This window comes from Olea europaea, chromosome 10 (genome assembly GCF_002742605.1).
Source record: "Olea europaea var. sylvestris chromosome 10, O_europaea_v1, whole genome shotgun sequence".
In the NCBI taxonomy this organism is placed as follows: Eukaryota; Viridiplantae; Streptophyta; class Magnoliopsida; order Lamiales; family Oleaceae; genus Olea; species Olea europaea.
The window spans coordinates 27,218,901-27,242,146 of NC_036246.1; the positions used below are offsets into that span (position 1 = coordinate 27,218,901).

The 23,246-nt window shown below is 35.0% G+C and overlaps 3 protein-coding genes across 4 annotated transcripts; all 3 read right to left on the minus strand.

Moving 5' to 3' along the window:
* Positions 1-5,087: 5,087 nt before the first annotated feature.
* On the minus strand, positions 5,088-7,491 carry LOC111401679 (U-box domain-containing protein 19-like). The gene has a single exon (XM_023029535.1). It carries the CDS (start codon positions 7,408-7,410, stop codon positions 5,359-5,361), a length of 2,052 nt encoding a protein of 683 aa, XP_022885303.1. The 5' UTR covers positions 7,411-7,491; the 3' UTR covers positions 5,088-5,358.
* Positions 7,492-10,109: 2,618 nt separating this feature from the next.
* LOC111401680 lies at positions 10,110-13,355 on the minus strand. The gene is made up of 5 exons (XM_023029536.1): positions 12,978-13,355; positions 11,505-11,585; positions 11,112-11,251; positions 10,627-11,016; positions 10,110-10,476 (listed from the first exon to the last, which is right to left on the minus strand). Exons 1-4 carry the CDS (start codon positions 13,290-13,292, stop codon positions 10,761-10,763), a joined length of 792 nt encoding a protein of 263 aa, XP_022885304.1. The 5' UTR covers positions 13,293-13,355; the 3' UTR covers positions 10,110-10,476; positions 10,627-10,760.
* Positions 13,356-13,753: 398 nt separating this feature from the next.
* LOC111401681 (pyruvate decarboxylase 2-like) lies at positions 13,754-23,123 on the minus strand. 2 transcript variants are annotated; one of them, XM_023029538.1, is made up of 6 exons: positions 22,585-23,123; positions 22,179-22,342; positions 14,800-15,450; positions 14,604-14,721; positions 14,278-14,466; positions 13,754-14,105 (listed from the first exon to the last, which is right to left on the minus strand). In XM_023029538.1, exons 1-6 carry the CDS (start codon positions 23,107-23,109, stop codon positions 13,935-13,937), a joined length of 1,818 nt encoding a protein of 605 aa, XP_022885306.1. In that variant the 5' UTR covers positions 23,110-23,123; the 3' UTR covers positions 13,754-13,934. The 2 variants fall into 2 exon arrangements, with proteins under 2 accessions (XP_022885306.1, XP_022885305.1); XM_023029537.1 differs by having other exon boundaries at positions 14,604-14,733.
* Between the last annotated feature and the right edge of the window lie 123 nt (positions 23,124-23,246).

Genomic DNA, 23,246 nt, shown 5'->3' on the forward strand with positions numbered 1-23,246 from the left:
TCTCTTCTTCAAAACTAAATTTTGATTTTAAAAAAGGGTCTTTTTGAGTTATTGTGTTTCTGACGTTTAGATATGAAGTCGCTGTTCCCTTATCTTGGTGGAATTTGGCTCTCTCATAAATGTGACCTTAGAAACATGGACATGAAGAGATGTTGACATGCTAAAATAATTTTTCTTCCTAAAGTATGACACTACATGCTGGGACATTTTTTAAAGAGAGTCAATAGAGAGAAATTATTATACCTAGGTTAGTGATATGAACTAGATTATCCAACAAGAGAAAAAAGAGTAGTTGCTCCGATATATTGTTTTTTAAAAGAAAAATATTAAAGATTATAATCGTTAAAGGTACTGACTACTCACATTTGGTGGCTCCCATGTAGGGACGTACCTGTATAAAAATTTCCAAAAAATACCCACCCATTCTCTGTTGTGAATAGTTGATAGGGGTTCATATCCTAACACTCATTGTTAAATGAAATTTTAAATTAGAACACATAAACTCATGATCAATATTTATGCTTCTTTTTTGATTAAAAAAATATTTTATTTGAATTTTTGACTTGATAATAATTTGTCCATTGAACCATCAATCCATTGATCCGGTGCTTTGGCCATTAACAAGTTTGAGTCTAGACGGGTGAAAGCAGAGATTAAAGCTTTAAATCGTAAACAAAACCCTCAAAATCGACGAAAGAAGTAACTGAAACCTAAGAAATCCCAAATCGAAGCCAGAAATACAACTCATATTCAAATCCCTATCTTAGAAATTCGTAAAACTATATATATGTGGCAATTTTTTTCAGTTTGCTGGAGTAATTTTGTATCTATATATGGGAAATCTGTGGAGAAATCCAAAGGAAAGTAGATTGTAGAGAGGAAAGTCGTCAGATGGTGAGAATGTTCTTAAGCAAAGTGAGAATTAACTGAAACTTTAAGGGGGTGTATTCAATTAAAATTTTTAAAGACTTGAGATTTAAAAAATTTAGGATATTCAATGTAGATTTCTTGACACTTTCTAAAAGTATTGGTGTATTCAATCAATTTTTTTATGCACTTTTAAAAAATCTTTGAAAATCACAGTATATTCAATTAAATTTTTTAGAAGTTTCCTTAAGTTTTGAGGTATTCAAATTGTTAATGACTTTTAAAGACTTTTATAAGCTTCTAGTGTACTGATTTTTAAGTAGAAAGTACTAAAATGAAATCTTAAATTTTGTCTCTCATTCATTTCAAAATTTTGGAGACTTTCACAAAAATATAAAAATAAAAAGGGTAATTGGCACAAAACGTCCCTACCTTTCAAGTCTATTGTGGAAAACGTCCCTACTTTTCATTGTTTGGCATTTTTGCCCTCATTTCAACCTTTCTTTGCGCTGGACGTCCTTCCGTCCATATTCCGTCAGTTTTTCCGTTAAACATTCGGGTAATTGGCACAAAACGTCCCTACCTTTCAAGTCTATTGTGGAAAACGTCCATACTTTTCATTTTTTGACATTTTTGCCCTCATTTCAACCTTTCTTTGCGCTGGACGTCCTTCTATCCATATTCCGTCAGTTTTTTCGTTAATTAAATACAAAAATACCTTTTTCTTTCCATAAACAAGGGTAAAATTGTCCTCACCCACTTCACCCCTTTTTCCCGCCATCAACTTAGTCCATAAGTAACAGTAGCAGCAACATGAATCTGAAAATACTTTAAATGATTAAGTTAAATAAAGAAAAAATATCGTGAACACATTATATTTCACAATTCCACAACTACTGTTGCTGTCATCTTGTGTCACTGGAAAAATTTAGAAAGACATATTAAATGGGTAGTCAATTTATAATGAGTCAATTTAAAATGAGCCATTCATCTTCTCCATTGAGCCAAAAAGAGCCATTCACCATTTTGGCTTATTATAAATTGACTATCCATTTAATATGTCTTTCTAAAATTTTCCAGTGACACATGATGACAGCAACAGTAGTTGTGGAATTGTGAAATATAATGTGTTCACGATATTTTTTCTTTATTTAACTTAATCATTTAAAGTATTTTCAGATTCATGTTGCTGCTACTGTTACTTATGGATTAAGTTGATGGCGGGAAAAAGGGGTGAAGTGGGTGAGGACAATTTTACCCTTGTTTATGGAAAGAAAAATGTATTTTTGTATTTAATTAACGGAATATGGACGGAAGGACGGACAGAAGGACGTCCAGCGCAAAGAAAGTTAATATGTATTTTCCTTTCAATATTTCTTTCTTTTTTCCTTCAGCTAATATTTCTAAGAGATTTCTTAATGTTTGATGAAATAGTTCTTGAGTTTGTAAATATTCTATGAAAAATCTAAAGAATGACAAGAGGTAGATGACTGTCCGTAGGATTTCTGTGAAAAACCAGAAGAACAGCAAAGGATAATGTCGATTCGCAAGAAAATAAGAGATTTGGGAGAGTACAGTAAAAGGAGATGGTCAAGAGAATGAGATACAAATGCAATGGAAGGGATAGGGACCTATTAAAAAGGAAAATGCTTGCTGTATGTCACTATTTATATAAATTTTTATAGATTGATGAGATATCAAAAAGAAGTTGGAAGAATTTTTCTTTTTATTTGATTGGTGAAATTTTGACCTAATCAAATTTGTCACGTCTATATATATATATAGAGAGAGAGAGAGAGAGAGAGAGAACAACCATACTAAAAAAGACAGACTTTACGAAAACCAAAAAGGATTTAGAAATCCCCTTGCAATCAACTAGAAGTTCAATAATATCATATGTAATCTTAAGAATGGTGGTCAAAATGTTCATCCTCCACATCTTGTTCATTGAAATCTGAAAGGCTCTTGAAAGGTAAATATTCTCATGGAAGGTAGGATTTATTCTGAAAGGCAGGAACTTTACTGGAAGGCAAAGTGCAAAGATGAGAAACGACTTGCTTGACACTTTGACAGATCAGTTGAGGGCTCTTGAGCACTGGTCAGTTTGGGGCACAACCTACGGTTTAACCTGTCCGTAGTTTGAAGGGCTAAGGTGTAGACTTCATGATTTAGTCATTGTAAGATGGATACCTGTATATAAAAAAAAAAAAAAATTCACAACTTAATCGTGTGGCCATTTTTGACGTTAATCATTTCATTTTTTTTTTTTTAGTACTCTTTGAATATTTCATCATATTCTATCTTTAGTCAACTGAATTTTGATTAAAAACACAAAAAACAAAAAACAAAAAAAAAAAAATACAAAAAAACAAAAATGGTCTTTTTGAGTGTTATTATGTTCTTACGCTTAGATATGAAGTCCTTGTTCCTTAATTTTGGTGGGACTTGACTCTCTCTTAAAAAGCCCTTATTTCTTAACATGTTAAGCCCCGTTTGGTAGCAATTTTCACCAGAAAAAATTAATTTTTTTGTCGCTATGTCACTATTTCAACCATCATTTTTGATTTCTTCATTTACAGGTAGGATTCACTTTTCTCTTTAACGGTCGAAAAATCAATTCTTATAATCACTACCGAACAGGCCCTAAATGACTTCATTTTTATTTTATTTTTATTTTTTTTAAAGTCTACAGGCTAGGATATGTAGAATAATAGATTTCTGTTTCCTTCTTTCAACAATTTTTTCAAAACTTAAACAAAGACTCCAACAAGGTCATAATGGTAGAGACAAATTATTATCGGTAGGTTAGTGACATGAATTGGATTATCAAACAACAGAAAGAAGAGGAATCCCTAGTTTTATTCCCTATTTTACCTTGGGTCAGCCTTTACTTCCAAATAGACCTTTTAAAGGTGATAGTCATGGTGAAGTGTGAAGTATATCAAAATCGTAATAAATAATTGTATTATATGAATTAGGGATGTCAATCATATTAGATCGATCGGAGCAATATTGTTGAGTTTTTGCGTGGGCAGAATCAAGCCACCAGGCCTGAGAGTAGTTATCGTGGATAAAGTTTATATCACAATTATAACCGTTTAAAAAAAAAAAGGGATATAAATCAGAATAAATAAAAATATTTAAAGACTGAAAGTCGCTAGGAAAAAACCTCGCTTATGCAAAAGAATAACGTTATTTAGCACCACTAATACTTAATGCCAATTTATATGATAGTAGGGTCATACGCCACTTTGTCTAATAGAGCTATAATATATTTTTATGCATGGAACAATATGGCATGACCTCAAGGCCACAAAGGTTAATGGTAACACCAATAAGGTTGAACACCATTATTCTAGGTAGAAATGACCTTATTTTAATTTAAATTTTAAAAATATTATTTGTCTTCTTTGTTAATTTTTTTCCATCATCAAAGATGTGGAATTAGAAGAAGCTCATAAAAACCTTTGTTGGTATGATACATAGATTACACCTTCGAAAATAACACGAAAATGAATTTTCTCAACTTCAATCTTTAAGTTACGCCACGCTAACTCCAGTATCAGAAAGAGTGGAGTAAAGTCATGGGAATCTCTAGAGGAACTAATCTCTTAGATTTTGCACATAAAAGATCAGGACACATTACTAGGGTTATGTATATTTGATCTCTTGCTCCTTAAAAAGGCAACTTAGGTAATAAATCATCATTTCATTTCCTTTCTAATTCTCATGTGCCAAGAATAATACAATTGAATCATCTGAAAGTTTATAGAGCTCCCCATCCCTTGGTGACATCAAAACTTCTCAGGTCAACTTTGAATCCTTAGCGATATAAGCCCCCGTTTGGCCCCTATTAAGACACATTATTTTCAATTTCTCAAACTAGTGCAGGCCCCATGGGTGGTAAAGTAAGGCAGTGCAATAGAATTCAAACGGTGGGTAACTGTTGGTCACAGTACTAAATGACAAAACTGCCCTCCCAACCACTCCCCTCAATTGGTCATCTAGTTTTGATATTGGACGGTGGTTTCGTCCATTGGTACCAACAATCCTTTTGAAAAAACGTGGTAACTGCAAATGATCAGGAAGGCAGCAGAATGGATCCCACTTGGGCAAAAAAAGGGGTTGAAAAGTGGCTGAAAAAAAATTAAAGTGCTTTAATGGAGGCCAAACAGACGCTAAAATTATCTTATTGCAGTTGGTAAAGGTTAACGAATGGATAAATAAAATCAAGACGACCTTCAATCTACATTAAGTATAAGGGCATGATGCCACACTTCATTGAGAACTACAGACAAAAAAATAATCTCCAAGTTCCAAAAGCAATGTCCCATAAAGTATCAGCTCTCAAAAAATAGAGCTATACGCCTATCACCACATAAATCAAACTGTATGTGGCCAAAAAAAGAACAAGAAAAAGAAAAAAATCAACACAAAAGGACCACTCTAAACACATTCACACAAGAATGCAACAAAAGTTCTAGACAGACTTTACCTCACATCAACAAATTGTTCATGTCTAACCCCCCGGATTAAACGAGATGAGCTCGTTTCACAGAACTTATGCAGGATCCTGATCAGCAAATGAGCTTTTTTGCTAGCGTGAGACGTCCCTTCTGTCAAAAGAGCATAAAGGGCCGACATGAGAGACTCGTCTTTGGCCAGAACAGACGCAACATCGACTCCACAATTGATGCATAGAGAGTGTAGAATCGAAACACAATACTCTTTCCCTGCTGGCGATGTTATCGACTGCAGCAATTTCATGATCGAGGGTAATCCCGAGGCCTGCATAATCGCTATGGATCCATCTATGCTATCTGCGAGTGTAGCAAGAACTGCTAATGTATCTGTTTTGAGTTCGACTTTATCAGATGAAGAAACTAATAATTCTACCAATAATGGTACTGTCCCGGCTTCTAGCACGCTCTGACGATTCTTCTGGTCGAGCAATAATCCGAAAATAGCCACAACAGCGTTCTTTTTCCCACACGTCGTCCCTTCTTTGATGATATCTAACAAGGATGGGATAGTCTCCCGTTGTTCTCCAATCAACTTGCGGTATTCATTGTCCGATGACAGATAGAAAATTGTTGCAGCTGCAATTTGCCTAGTTTCTAACTTCAGTCCATCTTTAAGAAGTCCAACAATAAACTTCAATCCCCTGTTTTCGATAATTTCTTTCTTGCCAGACGAATCTTTCGACAGCTTTAACAAAGCAGAAATCACATTTTCTTGAGTCGAAGGATCAGTCGAAGTAAGTAATTTCACGAGTGGCAGTATAGTGCCGGTTTCGATCAAACAAGACCTGTTGAATATATTCGACTTAGTCAGCAACCGAATTTCATACGCAGCCTTGTTTTTCTGATAACTCGAACCCCAATAAAGCCTCCGGTCGAGAAATTCAGCTAGAAACTTCATAGCTTCTGCATAAGATGGACTCCCTGGTGAAATAGTCCTTGATATATCGCGATTTTTCATTCTTGATTTGTACAGAGAAATTCCATATTCTGCACAAAATTGTTGAATAAGGTTGCGTAGACTGGTATTAGGCACCAACTCCGTGCTTGTTAGCATCTCCCCGGTTTTAGGACAGCTCAAATTCCCAGATTTCAGCCATTTTTGAATTGAAGCACGATCGTATGTTTGGCCGGTCGGGATTATTACCGGATCAGTCATCAATTCGAATGATATAGGACAGCGAAAATCCTCAAGATTCAAACAACTTAACATTTCCAGGTTACTCTTCACTTCTGATTGATCAACATATCGAAAATCACAATCCTCGAACAGAACTGCCCTGCAGTAATTCAAGAAACCGACTAAACTGCTCAATAAAGGTACTTCCCTCCCATCACTTTTCGAGTACTCCATGGAAATCTCTTCGTCTAAGAATTTGATTTCCCTATGACAATCTGTCCATGTTCTAATATCTAGATAATCAAGAATTTTCTTGATTAAGCAAGGTTCTGGCTCGAATTTATTCTCGAATTGATTTAAGATCAAAATCACTCTCTTCAGAGCATTTTCGTCTTCTTCATCGAGCTCCATTTTCACTTTCCTTGCTTGCTTCGATAACAATTCGACCAACTCCTTAACTTCATTCGATACATGAATTGATCGCAATGGAAGAACATCAAGAGCAGTAGCAATAGCCCGAATTAAATCCTGGAATTGGTTCGACACAAAATGCGCTTTCATTAGGATCCAAATTCTCGCGTCCTCACGCGTGCAATCTTCCATCAAGAACTGGATTTTTTGAAAGGTAGAGTGAAGCTCAGACAAGCTAAGAACAACAGAGTCCAAAACATTAGGCCTACGTTCTTGTATATCCTCGAAAAACATTAAAAGAATTGATACTTGGCGAAAAATTTCACGGGCGTTTTTTCGTTGAGATGCGAAGATTTTGGATTGGTAACCACATATGTTATAAGAAAGATTGATCAAAGATTGCAAAAGGATCGCTGGAGAAATGCCTTCACAGGGATGAACCGCCGGGAATTTCAGAATCCGGCGATCATTTCGGTCAAATTTTTGTATCATTTGGTGAAAGATAGATTAAAGATTTTGAGTATAAAAATTCTGGGTTATCTTTGAACTAGATTTGTGGTACTTTATAACTGAAAATGGAGGGCATTTGAAATTTCAGTTGGTGTCTATTTAACAAGATGTTGACCAGATGATATTTATGGGATACGTGGCAAAAATATACGCGTTGTTTGATTTCTATAGAGGATGACTGAGTGATACAATGATTTGTACTTTCGGAAATCACTGGACACGTGTGATGACACGTGGGGTAAACTGGTTGGGTGAGGAGGTTTCTTCGATCCTGCAGGGTTTAGGTTGTAGATTTGGGTTCTGAGGCTTTGTTTGGTATCAAATGAATTGTGAAATAAGTTGGTGAATGAAAAGGGCAAAAAGTTGTGAATAAAATGAAGAAAAAGATCTATAATTTTCAAGTTTAATTAGTTGATATCTCCACGATATTCACGTTTTTAATCCAATTTATTCCTTATTTGATCTTCATTATTTTTAAAATATTTTTTTTCTATTCTTTTCAACCATACATTATTTAATAAAATAATATTACGCACAAACTCAAAATTTTTTCTTATTTTTTCACTACGCATTCTCCATTAATCTATTATTTTAAAACGCATTCTTAGTCAAATAATAGGATTTAAACAAGGGCCTAATTGGTACTATCCAAATGAGAATTAATATTTTTAGGAATTCGATATTCGACCAACTATTTTCTTACTCCCTGTTTGGTGAGAACTAAAACAAGATTTTTATCATATTTGGATAATAGTTGATGAAATTTGTGGTTGAAAATTTGTAAATCCCATAAAATGTATGATTAAATTAGTTGTAGGTTTTGTTTTAAATTAAAATCTGAATTTTAATTTTTGCGACCTTTTCCTCACACTTGATTTTTCTCTTTCCAAACAGGCCCTCGGTGTAACCTATAATTTGTAGAAATTAATTGTTGTTTACGATAAGGTGATGGATGAAGGGTCCCACCTGAGCAAATCGGTGACCACGTGGATTAAGTAGACTAATTCATTAAGATTGTTAAGCAACTTCGGCAGACACTGACACGGACTTGGGATTTTAATTCGTCTTTCAAACTTCATTTGCGTGTGCTTTCAGATAATTTAATGTCAATACAACTATGTATTCTTACGAAAAATAATTTCGTGCATAAATTATTATTTTTTCGCACTTTTAATCATATATTTTTAAATAAAAAAATTGCTCTAAAATTTTTATATCAATCATACTCTGATTAACAAAAGAGGCAAATAATTCATTAAAGATGTTTGAGCCATTATATGACCATAGATTTCAAGTTGTTTGTGACTCGATTGCTCTTGAAGAGCTTATACAAGAGTTCATGGGTTCCTCGTGAATTATTATAGACTTTTGTTATTTAATTTGTACTGAACGAGAGTGATGGAATCGTGCTAGAACTAGATTAGAAGAATCCTATTAGAATTGAAGTAAATGGTCATGCAAAAAATGAGTCATTACACCCTTTCTTATTGAAAAAAGCTTAAGAAAAATATACGGAGAATCTTGAATAATGTTTGAGGTTGGCATTTAAAACTTTTATAAACAAATGTGGATTTCGCATTGACATTGTCGAGTGATTCCCTCCAAATGTTAAAGTGATATTACTCGTTAGTTTTTGTAAATTTTGATCGTAGCTCTTGCTATTTTATTCCTCTCTTAAAAGAAATAAAGTAGTCCCAAAATAACGTCTTTCTTTATAGAAGATATTTTTGTTAGACGATGACCTTTCTTGTATACCTTTCACACTATCGCCAATTATTTGTAGCTACATGAATTAATAAAATGGAATTTAGCCTTCAAGAAAACAAAAAGAAATGATATTTACGTTGCCGCGTAACTGGGGAAATGTCTATCACAACTTAATCAAAATTTAATTACGAAAGCTATCTCATTGCCACTAAAATAAATATCTAGAATATTCCTGCAGGAACCTTTGAAAATATATTGATTTTGACATAATTAAATTAAATCCAACCAGCTAGCTCTGGGTTCGAGTGACATTTCACCTCTAACCACAACTCATCCGCTGATTCTTCAACATCAATCGGTTCGGACCTCCACTTAGTTTCCCCCAAGCTTCATCCTGGTCATGGATAGATCACCCAACACTTCAATTTATGACCAGTTTGACAAATCGTTTTGGAAAGTTAAAAAGATATTTTTAAATATATTTTAATTACTTTTTACAAGAACTTTGTCTAACCAAAAAATTGACATAAGATAACTTTCTCATAAATTTTTTTCACAAAGTTTAAATAAAAGCAAAAATCAAACCAAACAAACTCTTAATCCTATTTTCAAAACCCCAAGGTACGATTTTAAAGTAAATTACACAAGTCTAAAAGTTCAGATTATTAAAGGATAATATAATCTATTAATTAATATAATATATTGTAGGGTCAAAGAAACACGTGCACTATGATCATATGGTTAAAATAAAGTCAACATTAAAACGGAGTGGCAAGATGTGGACCAATAATATCACGACACATATCGAAACGCGTCTAAACCTCTTAAGTTTTAACAACTATAATTTATTAACAAATTAAAACTTATTTTATTATGTAGATGACTTATAAGTAATAATCTGCATGGTAATCTTTCATAAGCGTGCAATGACACAGTAAGACAATAGCTGGAGGATAAGGAGTTCAGGAAAGTGATTGAAATTGAAAACGAAGCCTTAGTCATCAGCACTCCTTGCTTCTTAAGCAAATACTATCATGACATGTTCGCAAAACAGATTAAACAACACTGAACAATATTAAAAAAGAAAAAAAAAATATTAAAATTAAAATCTTGTCCATTGCAGCTTAATACAACACTATGTATTAATCGTGCAGTAATTTACATGAGCTGAATAAAAATCGCAATTCGTTGACTAATTTGGGTACCTCGACTCGTCTGTTACGGAATCCAACGAGAGTTTACGGAAAGATTTAACCTGCTACTCCTAGTCGCGAAAGATCTTCTTATTGTACACATACTGCATCAAATCCCATCATCAATGAAGACAGCGTGAGTCTTCCTCTGCAACCACAAAAATTACATAATAACAATGTGTAAAATGTTTACTCATTCAAATAAAGACAAGGCTAATGTTCCTAAAGTAAATGGTATTCGACTGTGTGAGTTTTATTGTCGGGCCGGGGGGTGGGGGAGGAAAGAGAGAGAACTTACGGGATTGCCGTTGTACATGCATATAATTGTACAAAAATGGAGAACCAAACTGTTGACTGCTCCACGAGAACATTTCAAACAGTAGAAGATGAAATATTTGTCTTAGGATCTTAATGATACGGAGGAATTCCTTGCTAAAGAGGAAGCAGTTCAGCCGAGTCAATAAATTCCCTTGGGTTCATGGACAAAATGCACAGCGAATGTGGGAAGAAAAAATAAATGCCAAGAAAAACGAGAACTCCAAGATCAGCCTCTTCACCAACAGCTGCTCGACGAGGAGTAATCAGGTAAATCTGGCTCACGCACCAGAGGCAGTACAAGCTTGCGACTATCAGGAGCAGTGTCAAGGATTGCTGAGACTGTTTTCTCAATGACTTCTGGGGCTTTACTCTGTGAGAAAATCAAAACAGAAAGTTGAATATATCAATAACCTAAAACTTGGTAAACCTTTATGTTTTACTGAATGGAATTTCGCTGATACGAACTTATTGATGTAAATAAAGCCACCGATCAAGGTGGTACACAAAATGCTTATAATGAATACGGCATCAGGATTAATTGGCGCCCGGCTTTTCCACCATCCAGTGCTCAATATCCACATATACATGGAAGAATGTCCATTTTCCTGTTTAACAACAAAACAATAAACAAGAATGATAATGAATCATTTGTTTATGGTCCAAATTGTGAAAGCTCTCGGGTGGGTGACACTATTGAAAAGGATGCCATCAATAAAACTCTTAGTCTATTGAGTTGAGCTTCTAAGAAGAATAAGCCCATCAAAATTGAAATCGGTAAAACTTTTCATGCCAAAAATCCAAGAAAACCCTGAATAATGACATCACAAAACCAGCAGACCAAGAAATGCCGAGAATTACCTCAAACAAGTGGTCCAGGAAAAAGTGCGAAAACGATCCTGCAGCCACCAACAAGAAGCACTGCCTCCTAGTAAGGGGCACCTGAACCCAAATAAACTCCATTACCAACAAATCAATACTAGAAATGAGCAATGTTTCTTTCATATAAAGCCGGAAGTAGGAAGAGAATATGCATATAAAAGATGAAACTGAATTAAACTAGACATGCATAACTGAAATAAGTTCAGGAACGATCATATTGAAATCATTGAGCAATAAGCCAATAAATATATTTCCTCCTTATTTATCACAAAGTAGTTATCTTAACTATTCTACCAATGCAACTTATCGTGTCCACTATGAAACTAAACCCTTGTTTGAGCCCTATTCTTTAAAACTCATTTTCAACTACACATTCTCTCTAAAATTAATTTTCCATGTAAATCAAAAACTTGTTAACCAAAAATTCTCCAAAAATTTAACTTTTTACAAAATCTATTTTCAAATAATGGGGCTCAAACCAGGGTTAAACTTTTATCTTGCACAAGGCCTACCAGTTTTCTTTTCTAATCTCCCCATTACATTATTCAATCAATTTGAATAGCTTTGATTATATTAATCATATCTACTTGAGTGCTTGTTCAGGAGAGATTATAAATTGCTGAGATTATTAATTGATAGAAATGAGTGATGGATAAGTATGTACAAGTTGTGGGTCCTGTGAAAAGTCCGATAAAAATTAAAGTTTTGGGATTATAATCTAAACCAAACAAGCAGTAAGTTTAGATAAGAACAATAGTAAATCTTATTAAGAAATTACTTGAAATTTTTATAATTTAAATGTAGAAACACAAACAACTGCTATTAAAAGTAAAACTAGTCACCAATTAAATTGCTATTCTTGTTTAAAATAAACTACTATATTTGATGTAAAATTTGGTGGTGGGGGGAGTACATCAATACCGCACACTAGTTTTACCCTACACCAATTTCAGCTCACTTCCAAGCAAGAGAAACCAAGCATTCAATGGCATCTTAAAGTTAGCTAGTGTATCCAAAATTTAGCCAGACGACTACGTTTACGCCATCTCCTACAACATCTTACTTCCATCAAATTATAGTTTCTCGAATTTTATCATACACATCCTATCACAATCTTTTTTGTGTCTAGCATTTTCCCTCTTACATCATGTTGTATTTGCTGTGCTCAAAGAAATGAAAATCTTACTTGTACGCTTATAAATAAACATTTTAAGCTAGCCAAACATGTGATAGTTAAATCTGAATCACCTTATATTCACATTGTTCCAAATTGTGGCTGTAGCTTCATATATCAGATCAAACACTAGTAATTGTAGTTCCAGAAGAAAAATTATCAATCAAATTTCTAATAAACACGAGGGAAATTAAATTTCCAATCATTCTATATGCACCTAAAACTTAATTCCATAAATTATGAAGTACTTAACCAGCCTTAATAGTTTACATACTGACCCCAGAAAAGGAATCGAGAATGCCCTTGTGGAGGAAAAATCTGGATGCCCAACCGTAGAAAACTGACAAAGGGAAGCCCAGAATGAGACAATAGTAAAACGGGTCATGGATCCAAGGCTCGACGGATGATCCCACGGCTCGACCCAAGCCAATTGTTGAAGTGAGCCACTCAGCGAAGGAACCCATATCGGGTCCGAAGAAGGCGTTAATGGCGTAAAAGATGCAGTGTTGCGGGCTGAACCGCCCGTTCGATATGCTCATCAGCGCCTGACCCGACCCGAGTGCGTACATCATGTGCGGACCGGGACCCGGCATGTTTGAGGAGGAAAAGTGTTTTCCGAGAGCTGAGAGTTGGAAGGAAAACTATACCTTGTTTGGTCTTACTTGAATGCCGTCTTAGGTGAAGTTAATTAATCTTAGCCCCTGTTTGGCCTCCATTTCTTGGTCATAAAAATAGGTGAAATAGTATTTTTTTTAAAAATGAGTGGTTGAAAAAAAAGGAAAAGTTTTCGATTTACGTGTGATATTATTTTATGAAAGATTGTATATTTAAAAATAGGAAAGAGAAAAATAAAATGTAATGAAATGTAATTTAATGAGGGCCAAACGGGGTCTTAATTTGATGTCGTAAAATATCAATTTAACCAGGTTTAAATTTATTTGACACAACTTATTTAAAAATTCTATTTTCTCAAATTTATTTTTAACTATATTTTGTTAACAACATAATTTTAACTTGAATGGGAAAGTGTTCAAATATTTCTTTATTTCTCATCTTTTCGCAACAATAAGCTTGGGCAAGAAATCTATTCATTTCAATAATACATTATATGAATCGCAATAGAAAATATTAAAATCAAACCATGTTAACACGTCCTCGAAGACCCAAAATCAAAGTTTCTAAAGCTAACATAAACCCTAGAATTTGGGATCATGAATTTTAGAAAAATAAAAATTTCACTGTGGATTAGGAGGACGGCTATTAGCTGAAGAAACTCTTGATCCCCACTCAAGAAGCTCTTTGCTAGTATCATCCTTATGAGCTAACACTTCTATAAAGCATAGACAATCTTTCTTCTCTCCTGTTGCAGTTTCAATAGCTTCCATCAACTCCTCCTCGCATCGTACCTACAACATAACACGTCAAAAGGTTAACATGGACCCTCGTGGACTAGAATCGGCCACTTAGGCAAACTTTGGACGTGCAATATATGTCACCAATCTTAAGCCATGGGACATCTTGATTGCCCAAGGACCAGTTCGTTAAGTTCTATACTGTTTATTAGTCGAGCATATATACCTTTGTGGTCCAGCAGTTGCCTTCCCCATTGCACATAGCATCGACTAATGCAGTGTAGTTCCAATTCTTGATCACATTGTATGGCCCGTCATGGATTTCAACTTCTATGGTGTATCCACCATTGTTGATCAAAAAAATTATGCTCTTTTGGCCACACCGAATCATTGTTGACACATCTTGCGCAGTCACCTGAAAGAAAATATCATACACTCACAAAATTCATTAGTTTCCACACTTCGCTCAGCCTAAAGTTACAAAGATATCGATATGAGTGCTACGATAACTTGACAATTTGACCCCAGATCTTGAATATTAAAATAGCGTACCTGAAAGCTTCCATCACCAATGCAAGAAATCACCCGTTTTTTGGGTGCAGACTGGGCATAGCCTAGTGTAGCACCGACGGACCATCCAATCGATCCATACTGCATCTGAAATTCATACCTGCAACACAAACTTTTGTCCCTCTAATTTTTGCAATTGAAATCAGTGCACAAAATTGCTATGTGCTTTGCTACCTACCCACATCCTTCTGGCAATTTTAGCTTCTGGCAGTTGAACCAAGAATCCCCTGTTTCAGCAATGACAGCAGTTTCACTAGACAGCATTTTCTGTATGTGCTGAAACAAAACATTCACTCTCAGAGGCTCATTAGGCTCGCTCTTGAGAGGAACTCCATCGGGAATGTAAATACGCTTATAATTTTCATAGGCAGTCGTGTTACGCTGAATCTTCTTTGCCAATTCGCGAAGGAAATCTTTCATTAACACGCAACCGTAACTTGGGCCGTGACATATAACAACACGGTCGGGCTGCACAATTATCGCCTTCTCCTTCTTTAGTAAGAGGGAGTATCCAACAGAACTGTAGTCGTTAAAGATTGGTCCAGCAAACAAATAGGCATCAGCAGATTCCACAATTTCACCACAGAATGCAGTTCCTACTGCACCCCAATAAGTGCCAATGAAATGAGGGTGCTGCTCAGGGACGAGCCCTTTGGCCGAGGGCATCACTGCCATTGCATATCCACATGCATCAACCAGTTCAACAAATGCTTGACACGCCTTTGCAACGCGAAGTTTTGGGCCCCCAATGATCACTGGCTTCACCGCTTTGTTTAGGAAGGCTGCTGCTGCATCTACTGCTGCCTCAAGCCCCCTCTTATTGGTTAATCTGTGATATAATTTGTGGTAAATCAAATTTCAAATGTGTACTACTTTGAAAATTCCAGAAAACATATAAATAGTAAAGGGCTTATTTGGGTACATAGATGAAGTTTAAAGTCAAGGTAGCGTACTACATGAAGTTTTAACACGAGCAAGCCAAGTTCAGTCTAGCTCTTCAGCCTTAAAGAGCCACGTGGAAGAAATAATGAAGGTAAAAGATGAATATAAACATGCTCAAATGGGTTTTTAATGTAAAACCAATTATTTGTGGTCCATGGAATATTAAAGAATTAATTAAAGGTGATTAATATTACTAAAATTCTATTGGTCCAATTGAGAAATGGTAATTTTATAATTGTCTACTTTGATGAAAAGTGGAGAGTTTTATGGCACATAGGAGGCTGCCTCTCTCTGCCTATAAATGTGAATGAAACCCATCAATTAATTCATTCAATAAAAGAGAGGAAAAGTGAGAGAACTGTTTCTTTAATTTAACAGTTTATTATTTTGCAGATCTAAAATTCTCAATTATTGCCATGGATCAAGGTATGTTTCTTGATGAATTAAAATTCATATGTGAAAATCATGAATTCTAAAGATCTTGGTATTAGGGTTTAATGTCTTACATGTGGTATCAGAGCCATGATTAAAGAATTCTTGATTTTCCTCTTAAGATTATTGTTTTTCACCTATCGATCCTTAATTATTTCTTATAGATCTCGGTATCAAGGTTCTTGTTGAGATTATTGAAACTAATTATTGTTGGAATTCACGGCTGCATTAAAATACGTAAATCGTTCGTAGCGTTAAACTGTAAAATTGACTTAATCTATTTGAAGGAATGGGAAAAACCAGAAAGAAACTGCTAGAGTCATTCGTAAAGTCCAATTCTTTATTTGCCTTTGAATATGTGCATTAAAAGTGCCAGTAGAAAAATCTTGACTAAGCTGTAGCATTTTCAAAGGATAAGATTTGATGCTGGAGATCCATTCATATATGACAGTGACCATCGACTTTCAGAATATTTTATGCCCATAAATTAAATGGACTTGATCACACCTTTACAAAGAATATAGAAAAGGTAGAAGCAGTAACGTGTAAAATTGAAATTGCAAAACCAATTAATGCACGAAAAACATTGGCAGAAGTGTACAGTGTTGCAGAAGTTAGTTTTGATTGCTTTTGGCCAATGCACGTCTATCATTTTAAGATTTAAATTATGGATTAAGTAAAATTATATCTAGTTTAACAACCTTCATTGCCTTGTTTGTGTTATTGTCAACAATGAATATTGTGTGGTAATTATTTTACAAGCAATAATTGGTATAGAAAGTGATTTATTCGAAAGTTTTGATGAGTCATTTATATGAATGTTTTATTTATGTGATTAATGTTCGATTAATGTTGTTTGTTAGTCACCAAAGTGGCCAAACATTATGATATTTTGAAAGCTAAATTACATAATTTATTTATCAATTACTCTTGATAGTTTGATGCTTGTAAATGAAAATGACTTTATTATTGGTGTCAAGAGTATATTGAAGTTCAAAGATTATAAAATTAGTATGGATCGCCCAAAGGTTGATCAATTAATTTTATTAATCTTGAACATGATCGTGGTTAATTAATTTACTTGGTCGGATGTGTTTTGTATATCCAAAGATATCATACATGTTTGATTAGAGTATATTTAATTACCAATTAAGTGAAATTTAATTAGCATCATTATATTTATTATGATGGTATAACGTAATATCACCCAAAGGAGAATTACGCTATACATCTATTGTTATCTGAATTTGAAATTAAAACTTAAAGTATTAATGTTAGAGCATTTTATATTTTCCAGTATCTGTTCTCGTTTCTCTGCATTCGCATGCTTCATCTGTACCACTATTCAATGGGCTAAATTTCTCTGACCGGTGTGAATAAGTTCAGTTCAACTTAGGTGTTTTGGACTTGGACTTGGCACTTCAAGTTGAGAAACCTGCTGATCTTACTGATGAGAGCAGTGCTGATGAAAGATCTGTCCATAAAGTTTGGGAAAGGTCAAACAGATTAAGCTTAATGTTTATGCGGATGACCTTAGCAAAGAATATCAAGTCTACTATCCCTAAAACTGAGAATGCTAAGGAATATATGAAGTTTGTGGAAGAACGTTCCCAAACAGCTGACAAATCATTTGCTGGCACACTGATGAGTACCTTAACCACCATGAAATTTGATGGTTCTCGTACCATGCATGAGCATGTTACTGAAATGAGTAACGTTGCAGCAAGACTTAAGACTCTTGGGATGACTGTGGATGAGAACTTTCTAGTACAATTTATCATCAACTCTTTGCCTCCCAAGTACGGTCCATTCCATATGAACTATAATACCTTAAAGGATAAATGGAATGTGAATGAATTGCACAGTATGCTCGTGCAAGAGGAGACAAGGCTTAAGAATCAAGGAACTCATTCTGTTCATCTCGTAAGTCATCAAGGAGTTGGAAAGAAATATAAGAAAAGATCTGGAAAGGGCATTAAGCAAGGACCACTAAAGATAAATGAGTCTTCTGCTCATATCCACAATAAGGAACACAAAAAGGATACGTGCCATTTCTGTCGCAAACCTGGGCACCATAAAAAGGACTGCCTGAAACGTAAGGCATGGTTCGAAAGTAAAGGTAAGATTATTTCTTATGTATGTTTCGAATCTAATTTGGCAGAAGTTCATTATAATACTTGGTGGATCGATTCCGAATGTACTACTCATGTTACTAATACGATGCAATGATTCCTTTCAACCCAGACCATAAATCCAAATGAAAAGTTTGTCCTCATGGGAAATCAAGTCAAAGCTCCAGTTGAAGCCATTGGAACTTATCGTTTGATTTTAGATACTGGACATCATTTAGATTTATTTCAGACTCTATATGTACCTTCTATTTCTCGTAATTTAGTTTCCTTATCAAAACTTGATTCTGTTGGATATTTCTTTGATGGTGGAAGGAGCCACAAGAAGCACACAGCTTCTTAAGATAATACATACCGATATATGTGGGCCTTTTGATGTTTCATCATTTGGTGGGGAAAAGTATTTTATCACCTTTATCGATGATTTTTCACGTTATGATTACGTCTATCTACTACATGAAAAGTCTCAAGCTGTAAATACTTTAGAGATTTTTGTCAATGAAGTTGAACGACAATTAGACAGAAAGGTGAAAATTATTAGATCTGATAGAGGTGGTGAATATTATGGAAAGTATGATGAAACTGGACAACACCTAGGTCCATTTGCTAAATTTCTTGAAAGGCATGGCATATGTTCTCAATACACTATGCCAGGCACACCACAACAAAATGATGTGGCTGAAAGGCGTAATCGTACTCTAATAGAAATGGTTAGGTGTATGTTAAGCAATTCTTCTTTACCCATATCTTTGTGGATGTTTGCATTAAAGACTGCTATATATTTACAAAACAGGGTTCCTAGTAAGGCAGTTCCAAAGACTCCGTTTGAACTATGGACGGGAAGGAAACCTAGTTTAAGACACCTACATATTTGGGGTTGCCCAGCAGAAGCAAGAATTTATAATCCACATGAAAAGAAACTGGACTCAAGAACAATCAGTGGATTTTTCATTGGTTATCCAGAAAAATCAAAAGGTTATAGATTTTATTATCCTAATCATAGTACTAGAATTGTTGAAACTGGAAATGCTAGGTTCATTGAGAATGGTGAAGTTAGTGTGAGTTTTGAACCACGAAATGTGGAAATACAAGAAGTTAGAGTTCAAGTTTCTCTACCCTCAACTTCTTCTAATGTTCTTGTTCCTCAAATTGTTGAACGACATGAAAATTTACTTGAACAACAAATAAATGGTCAAACACCTCACAATGAAGTTGCCACCGACGAACCTGCATTAAATGAACCACAAGAAATAACATTAAGAAGGTCACAAAGACAACGTAGACCTGCTATTTCTGATGATTATGTGGTTTACCTGCAAGAGTCTGAATTTGACTTGGGAATTGTTGATGATGATCCAGTTTCATTTTCACAAGCCATTGAGAGCGCTAATTCTGATAAGTGGTTTGATGCTATGAAAGATGAGTTGAAATCTATGGAACATAACGAAGTCTGGGATCTCGTTGAATTACCAGAATCATGTAAAAGAGTTGGATGTAAATGAGTCTTTAAGACCAAGCGCGACTCTAATGGTAATATCGAACGACATAAAGCTAGATTTGTTGCCAAAGGTTTTACTCAGAAAAGTGGCATTGATTATAAGGAGACATTTTCACCAGTCTCTAAGAAAGACTCACTCAGAATTATAATGGCTTTAGTAGCTTATTATGACTTAGAACTACATCAAATGGATGTGAAAATCGCCTTTCTAAATGGAAATTTAGATGAAGAAGTTTATATGGATCAACCTGAAGGTTTTTCAGTTAAAGGAAAGGAACACATGGTATGTAAGTTAAAGAAATCAATATATGGACTTAAACAGGCTTTCCGTCAATGGTATCTTAAGTTCAACGATATCATTACTTCCTTTGGATTTAAGGAAAACGTCGTTGATCGATGTATATATCTGAAGGTCAGTGGGAGCAAGTTTATATTTCTGATTCTGTATGTTGATGATATCTTGCTAGCTACTAATGATTTTGGTCTATTATACGAGACTAAGAAATTTCTCTTGAAAAATTTTGAAATGAAAGACATGGGAGAGGCAACCTATGTAATTGGAATTGAAATATTCCGTGATAGGTCACATGGGTTGTTAGGGTTGTCTCAGAAAGTATACATCAATAAAGTTTTAGAGAGATTCAATATGAAAAATTGTTCAACGAGTGTTGTTCCAATTCAGAAAGGAGACAAATTTAGTCTCATGCAATGTCCTAAAAACGAATTGGAACGCAAGCAAATGACAGCTATTCCTTATGCATCTCTTGTTGGGAGCTTAATCTATGCTCAGACTTGCACCAGACCAAACATCAGTTTTGCTGTTGGAATGCTGGGCAGGTATCAAAGTAACCCGGGATTTGATCATTGGAAAGCTGCAAAGAAAGTATTGAGATACTTGTAAGGAACGAAAGATCACATGCTCACTTATATGAAATCGGATAACTTGGAGGTCATTGGATATTCAGATTCGAACTTTGCTAGATGTGTGGATACTAGAAAGTCCACATTTGGCTATTTGTTCCTCTTAGCTGGAGGGGCTATATCATGGAAAAGTGCGAAGCAGTCAATCATTGCTGCATCCACTATGGAAGCCGAGTTTGTGGCATGCTTTGAGGCCACAGTTCAAGGAAATTGGCTGCGGAACTTTATTTTAAGACTTGGGATCGTCGACAGTATAGCCAAGCCATTGAAACTTTATTGTGAAAATTCTGCAACAGTCTTCTTTTCAAAGAATGACAAGTACTCTAAAGGTGCTAAGCACATGGAATTGAAGTACTTTGCCGTTAAAGAAGAAGTTCAAAAACAAAGGGTGTCAATCGAGCATATTAGCACCAATTTTATAATTGCAGATCCATTAACAAAAGGATTGCCACCAAAGACATTCAATGAACATGTCGAAAGAATGGGCATTATTGAAAATTATCATTAACATTATTATGCAATTTATGATGCTTATGTATTGACATTTTGGGCTCATTTATGTATTGTTTTTGACAAAATATTATTCCTGTCATAACTGTTGATACATGTACGTGAATGAATTATGCAAATGCTGACAGGGATAGTCTTTTCGAAGACATTATTGTAATGCAATTATCGAACTTCTCATTATGTGTCATGTTGGGTAGGGACTAATACTGTAGTACATGGAAGGAATTATGCTTATATGATGTATAAAACCGCCATGACTCTTATTAGTCTTTACTTAAAGATGATATATTAAGTGACCAATGTATGATGGATTTTAGCTAATGGTATGCGCATTATATTATATAACACATAACAAAACAATATTATACGGGCCAAGTGGGAGAATGTAAAACCAATTATTTTGTGGCCCATGTAATATTAAAGAATTAATAAAAGGTGATTAATATTACTAAAATCTTATTGGCCCAATTGAGAAATGGTAGTTTTATAATTGTCTACTTTGATGAAAAGTGGAGAGTTTTATGGCACATAGGAGGCTGCCTCTCTCTGTCTATAAATGTGAATGAAACTCATCAATTAATTCATTCAATAAAAGAGAGGAAAAGTGAGAGAACAGTTTCTTTAATTTAACAGTTTATTATTTTGCAGATCTAAAATTCTCAATTATTGCCATGGATCAAGGTATGTTTCTTGATTAATTAAAATTCATATGTGAAAATCATGAATTCTAAAGATCTTGGTATTAGGGTTTAATGTCTTACATTTAAAACTTATTTAAGAAGACGTACGGAATGCGCATCACATTCGTGGTTGACTTATATAACAGATGAACTTAAAAATATTGTATTTCTTGTACATTCCTCCTTCAAGAGTTCCATTAGTTGTTGACTAGCCTACCCTATAGAAAAAGAATTGATCGAGTACAGCAATTTAGAATTAGCCAGTTAAAACCTTCTTCAATCATATATAAAGCACAATCATTATCTAATATTTGAATTGAATGACGGTTCAAAAGAAAATGACATGACACTATTAAGTAAGAGAGACTTGATCAAATTAATTTGTCAATTATCCCGTCCATTCAACATACCAAACACATCAAGAGGATATTAAAGGTACAAATACCTTGGCGAGAGGGAAAATGGGATGGGCTCTCTGGCAAACGTAGGATGAGGGATTCCTGGCAAATTGCAACTGATGCTTAAGTAGACTGGCTTACTTTCCTTTAGTGCTGTAGAAATGGCCATATCAATTTGTTCATGTGCATCATCCAAGTTATTCACAAGAGCCTGTTGATAATAACTCATAAGAAAGATCAAAATCAGTTCAAATCTTCTTATACATGATCTTCTTCATTTGATTGCATTCTAAAATTCTGAAATAGCATCAAAAGAAGTATATATCATTGCCAATTTAACTCCCATATAAACATGTTTCATGAAAATGCATACATAATATTTTATGATCAACTGGAACTTATCAAGATTTATAAGTCATCAATAGGAACGCAGAATTATACAACCCATTTTACCTGATAGCACGTAACAGTTTGAAAACACCTAAATTCCTGGCTGAAATCAGGCAATCCAATTGTATGATGCAAAATTCTGTTAGTCCCATAATCATTTGTATTAGGCCCTCCGACAATACAGATAACCGGCAAATTCTCACTGTAAGCACCGGCAACGGCGTTGAGCAAACTCAATCCACCAACAGTAAACGTGACAACGCACGCGCCGACGCCTCGAGCGCGTGCATATCCATCAGCTGCATAACCGGCGTTGAGCTCGTTGCAGCAACCAATATTGTTAAGCCCTGGCTCAGCAATGAGGTGATCGAGGAGGGTGAGATTAAAGTCACCAGGAACGGAGAAGACATCCTCGATTCCAATTTCGACGAGCCGCCGTGCAATGTGGCGGCCGAGGGTAGCATCAGGAGCTGCTACCACCGCCGGAATGTGGGATTCTACCGTGGAAACGGCGCCGTTGCCTGCGAGAGACCCCACGTCGTTGCTGGTGGGCTTGCATGATTCTAGAGTGTTAATAGTTGTGTCCATGATTTTGTGCGAGAAAGAACTGGTAAATGGAGTGAGGTGTGTGCGAGTATATATACGTATTGTGTGAATGGATTTGCGTCAGAATAGGATTTTACAGTTTACTTGGCCAAAAAAATTCATCTTTCTTGTTTTGATTT